At 36.8% G+C, this 5,691-nt stretch overlaps 1 protein-coding gene across 2 annotated transcripts; it reads left to right on the forward strand.

Annotated features, from left to right (window-relative positions):
• The first annotated feature begins 603 nt into the window (after nt 1-603).
• LOC107466821 (uncharacterized) lies at nt 604-5,482 on the forward strand. Of its 2 annotated transcripts, none has more exons than XM_016085825.3 (14): nt 604-1,066; nt 1,569-1,690; nt 1,792-1,880; nt 1,964-1,999; nt 2,121-2,214; nt 2,350-2,496; nt 2,751-2,815; nt 2,895-3,388; nt 3,471-3,546; nt 3,634-3,771; nt 3,846-4,550; nt 4,631-4,699; nt 4,785-4,913; nt 5,004-5,482. In XM_016085825.3, the coding sequence occupies exons 1-14, from the start codon at nt 855-857 to the stop codon at nt 5,115-5,117; spliced, it is 2,490 nt and encodes an 829-aa protein (XP_015941311.1). In that variant the 5' UTR covers nt 604-854; the 3' UTR covers nt 5,118-5,482. The 2 variants fall into 2 exon arrangements, with proteins under 2 accessions (XP_015941311.1, XP_015941310.1); XM_016085824.3 differs by having other exon boundaries at nt 605-1,066; nt 2,121-2,238.
• Nucleotides 5,483-5,691: the final 209 nt, after the last annotated feature.

Here is a 5,691-nt window from a genome sequence, read left to right on the forward strand (position 1 = left end):
TGCAATATTATTTTTAATTCCATTATGTCTGTGCATCGAAAATCATTCTAAAGACTAAAATAAGTCACGTTACTAAAATTTAAAAACTAAACAATACAATTAAAACTTTATAATTAAATTGAGGTCTGTCGCAAATTCAGAATCAAATTGAGTATTATCTCAAACATTCATATAAAATATATATTAAGATACAAAATATATAATTAAAATAAATTAAATAATATATATATTTATACAAAAATATACTATAATATTTTTATTATGTATTTAATGATTCTGTAAATGCTAATCAATGTTCTCAATAAAATAAAAGATGGTATTAGCAGTAGGAGAAAAGATACTGTACCTAACAATGTAACTAATAACTATAGAAACTCGTCCAATTTTGGTGGTACCAACACGCCTGTGCGCAGTGATCAGCACTTTATTAGTTTATTGTGAGACCTAAAAATCAGTAAACAGGAATTTAGGAAAGTAGCAAGAATTGATCCTTCCATTTTTTTTTTCCTTTATTATTATTATTATTTAGTTACTTTTAAAGACATTGTGGTATTTGGTTCCCGGCAACGTATAATTTAACGGTGATAGCATTGGAAGCTATATATAGCACGAGCCACAAATCCCTCACACCAACGTTCTCCTCGGACATATCTATCTATTATCTTCTTCCCCTTACATGCATGCATACATACTTTTCTTGTCCCCAACATTTCCTCCAATATCCAAATATGCCTTCATCAATATATGAACTTGATCAATAATTCTGATACCCTTTGGTGAGAAACAATTGGAAGGGTCCTAAAGAATCAAACTTTTTCTCTGTCTTTGGTTGTGTTTATTTGTTTGTTGTTGTGATGGAACAGAAGCACGTGCTGTTGTCTGCATTGACTGTTGGGGTTGGGTTGGGTGTTGGGTTGGGATTGAGCTCAGGGCAGAAATGGGTTGGAGGAGGGAGCCATGACTCTGATGAGCTTCCTGGGGAACAGATTGTTCAGGAGCTCAAGAAGCAGATCATTGATGGAAAGAACAGCAAGGTCACTTTTGACGAGTTCCCTTATTACTTGAGGTAATTTATTCATTCACTCTCTGCATCTTTCTCTTTCAAATTTGGCTTCTTGCACATTTTGTCCTTGAAGAATGGCACGTCACTTTTATATACGTATTTCATGGTAATTTTCTTTGAATACTCGGGTGTTTATAAATTTAGCTTTTTGCATGATGGGTTCTTCTCATATATCTTTGAGATTTATCTCAAGGTTTTCACCATCAAGTTCACCAGCCCTACCTCACAAACTATCATGAATGTTCTGTTGGCACAAGCTCGATCCGGCTTTTCAATGTGTTGTTCTTTTGGTTGCTTTTTCGAATATCTATTGCGTTAAAACAACAGATGAGAACTGAAAGAAATTTGTTGTCACTTTCATGATATTATTTGAACAAATATTCGCTTACCCAATTTTTGAGTTGTTGCATGTCATGAGTTGCGCTAGCTGATATTCAAAGCCATATATTGAGGTTAACATTATTTTCCTGATTGGGCCAAATGTTAATGATGCCTGCAATGACAGTGAGAAAACTCGAGTTTTGTTGACAAGTGCTGGATATGTTCATTTAAAACAACAACACTTCTCCAAACACATGAGGAACCTTTCACCAGTAAGCAGAGCTATTTTGCTCTCCGGACCTGCAGGTATATTATGTTCAACTTCTATCTTGTCAATCATTCAAAAGCTTTCTGGTTCTTAAGTTGATTTGACATGGCTAACACAAGTTGCATTTAAACTTTTGAAGAAATTTACCAGCAAATGCTTGTCAAAGCTTTAGCACACTTTTTTGATTCCAAGTTGCTGCTGCTAGATATTACTGAATTCTCTTTGAAGGTGATTATTTTTACAGATTCTCACTTTTTTCGCTTTGAATTATGAAATGCATATCATCTACCTTTTGTTTTTCCGTTATACAGATGCAGAGCAAATATGGATGCTCTAGAAGAGAATCAGTAAGTTTTGCATGCACTACATTATTTATTTATGTATTGTGTATATTGTGCTCTGCATTAAGAACTGTTTCTGTGTATCTATATGGTGAGACTTTGCTAACACATTTGCTTGTGTTCATAGTGTTTGAAAAGGTCCCTATCCGAGGTAACTATGGAGCGAATGACTGGTTTATTTAGTAACTTTTCACTCCTCCCGTCAGCATGCGAAAGTAGAGGTACTGAAGGAAGAAGTTCTCAAGGTTTCTAAAATTTTTTCTCTCTTATTTCGTTCTTGAACTTTACTTAGATGCTGCTAGCTTTATATTTGTAACTCCTACTTCACTGTATCTTGATTGATATTTGCAATGCAGGTAGTCATCGTCGACATCGTAGTAGCGGACAAGAAAATAGACAAAGTAGCGGTGGAAATGAAAATTTTAACAATGCTTCAAAGCTCCGAAGGACTTCCTCTTCTTCATCTGATATAACTACCTCCCTGTTTGGTCCAAATGATTCAGGTTATACTTGAAAGAGAAAATGTTCTTTTAGCCTTTATTTCCTATATTTTAGTCATACTCCTCCTTCTCAAACATTCATCTTTTATTTTTACTTGTAATGCCATACATCAATATTCATAATACTGCAACTAAAACAATGCCTTAGCCTTAAACTTGTAATTCAGCTAATTAAATGGTGCTCTGTTTCGTTGCTAACTCATCAAGTTACAATGTTGTTCTGATTCTTACTGCTCATTTTTTTTTTGGGTTTACAGGTTCTTTGCAGCGAACAAACCATGTTTCTTTTGATGAAAAGCTATTTGTGAAGTCACTTTACAAGGTCATTTCATCACTGAAAACTTACTTATAAAGCTGAGGTTATATTGTGTTAAATACTTATGTTAATGTAATTTTTGCAGGTCTTGGTTTCTGTCTCAGAAACTAGTGCCATTGTTCTATATATCAGGGATGTTGATAAGCTATTCCTTCGATTGCCGACGATGTATAGTATGTTGCAAAGGCTAATGAAGAAACTGACAGGGTCAGTGTTGATACTTGGTTCCCAAGTGGTGGATTCAGATTGCTGTAAAGAAGTTGATGAACGGCTAGGTATATTATTTCCTTACAACATTGAGATCAAACCCCCTGAAGATGAGACTCAATCTGGCAACTGGAAAGCCCAACTGGAAGAGGACATGAAAGTATTTCAGTTTCAAGATAACAGAAACCACATTGCTGAAGTTCTATCAACAAGTGGCATCGATTGTGATGACTTGCATTCAATCTGCCACTCTGACACTATGCTACTCAGTAACTACATTGAGGAAGTCGTGGCATCTGCAGTTTCCTATCATTTGATGAATACCAAGGATCCACAATACCGGAACGGAAAGCTAGTTGTATCGGCTAAGAGGTAAGTATGCTATTACTGATCAATGGTCCTTTGAAAGGAAAGAAAGCTCTTCCTTCTCATCACTGATATTGGATCCGCGCAGTCTGTGTCAGGCGCTGAATCTGTTCCAGGAAGGCAAAGTCAGTGGAAAGGATAATACAAAGACTAATGAGACCAAGGTTCGTTTCACATCTATATTCATAGATAGTGGTTCAAAGAATAATCCAGGATTATTGGTTACATACTTGTATTCATTGATTTGGTAGGATGATGCGGGAGAAGATGGTAGTGGTGCAAAGAATGATACAAAGAGCGATGCCCAAGCACCTGAAAAAAGCGAGGGAGAGAAATCTAACCCAGTAACAAAGAAGGATGGAGAGAATAGCACTCCTGCAAAAGCAGCTGTATGATCAAATATCTTAATAGCTAGCTACTTGGAAACTAGTTGTTTTTTTCTCAATGAATTGCATGCTTACAGGAACCTCCTCCGGACAATGAGTTCGAGAAGCGAATAAGACCAGAGGTGATACCTGCAAATGAGATAGGGGTTACATTTGGAGACATTGGTGCATTGGATGAGATTAAAGAATCACTTCAAGAGGCGGTGATGCTTCCCCTTAGAAGACCAGACCTCTTCAAAGGTGGCCTTCTAAAGCCTTGTAGAGGTATATTGCTTTTCGGGCCTCCTGGTACAGGAAAAACAATGCTTGCAAAGGCGATTGCAAATGAAGCAGGTGCAAGTTTCATTAATGTGTCAATGTCCACCATAACTTCAAAGTGGTTTGGGGAAGATGAGAAGAATGTTCGAGCTTTGTTCACGCTTGCAGCAAAGGTTGCTCCAACTATTATTTTTGTTGACGAGGTTGATAGCATGCTTGGGCAGCGTAACAGAGCCGGAGAGCACGAGGCAATGAGGAAGATTAAAAATGAATTCATGACTCATTGGGACGGACTATTGACAAAGCCTAGTGAGCAGATTCTGGTTCTTGCTGCAACCAACAGGCCATTTGATCTCGATGAGGCTATTATAAGACGGTTCGAGCGCAGGATTATGGTTGGTCTTCCATCTGCTGAAAACCGGGAAGGCATCTTGAAAACTCTTCTAAGCAAGGAAAAACATGAAAATATAGACTTCAAAGAGGTTGCAGCTATGACGGAAGGATATAGCGGGAGTGATCTTAAGGTTTGTCTTCTTGTTAGTTGGTGACTCTAATTTGTTTGATTTTAGGACAATCTATTGACCTTAATCATTTCTGGGAACAGAATTTGTGCATGACAGCGGCTTATCGGCCTGTTAGGGAGCTACTCAAGCAGGAGACCATGAAGGAAGTGGTAGCTGCCAACTCACTTCTCAATAAGTATTTTCTGTGTGCTGTGCTTAGCTGATAAGTAATAACCCCATTGCACCTTATTTCAGGAACGGAAGAAGAAAGCGGCACAAGGCCAAATCTCAGAAGATATGTCCAATGCTACAGAGGATAAAAAAGGTCAATCAGTTACCCTGAGGCCTTTGACCATGGAAGACATTAGAAAGGCAAAGAATCAGGTATGGCATACTGATCATTTTTCACTCACTTTCTTGGCATCACATAGGTTAGAAATTGTCTGATAGATGTAAGTGCAACTGCAAATGCAGGTGGCTGCAAGTTTTGCTGCAGAAGGATCAATAATGAGCGAGCTGAAGCAGTGGAATGATTTGTATGGAGAAGGAGGTTCAAGGAAGAAAGAGCAACTCACTTATTTCCTATAGATAGTGGTAAAGCCAGTGAGTGCATAACTTGGAATAGGGGAATACAAATAACTCTTCAGCATGAGAAATTCAACTCAAAGATGCTCAACTGTAGCATCAAATCAAGGAGCTATTGGAGAATATATATGCATCAAATTTGGTAGAGGGTTCTCGGTTTGTGTGTGGGTTCTCTGCAAACCAGTGATCATTCACCACATGTACTCTCTAGGGATCTATATTCTGTGTCATGCGGTGCCGTTTTTAAGTGTAGGAGCACCATGTGCATTATGTATGTATTAACAATGAAGAACAACGTTATATAGTAGTATTTTGTACATCAATAAATGCATTTCAACCAAATCCTATCATGTTAAATTAAATAGAAATGTCTGAACTATTATATCTTCATATAATAAATTAGTAAAGGAAAAATGAAGATAGATAATGAAAATATTAAACAATGTGAACAATAGATATATTAGATGTTTAATTCATTAGGTGTGTGATGGTTATTCTAATATTAAGATTTATGCTAATAATTTGGAATGTATAATGTTTTACTTGAATTGAGTCAATTTTAAGATCTATTATTGAT

The sequence above is a fragment of the Arachis duranensis genome, chromosome 9 (genome assembly GCF_000817695.3).
Source record: "Arachis duranensis cultivar V14167 chromosome 9, aradu.V14167.gnm2.J7QH, whole genome shotgun sequence".
Lineage (NCBI taxonomy): Eukaryota > Viridiplantae > Streptophyta > Magnoliopsida > Fabales > Fabaceae > Arachis > Arachis duranensis.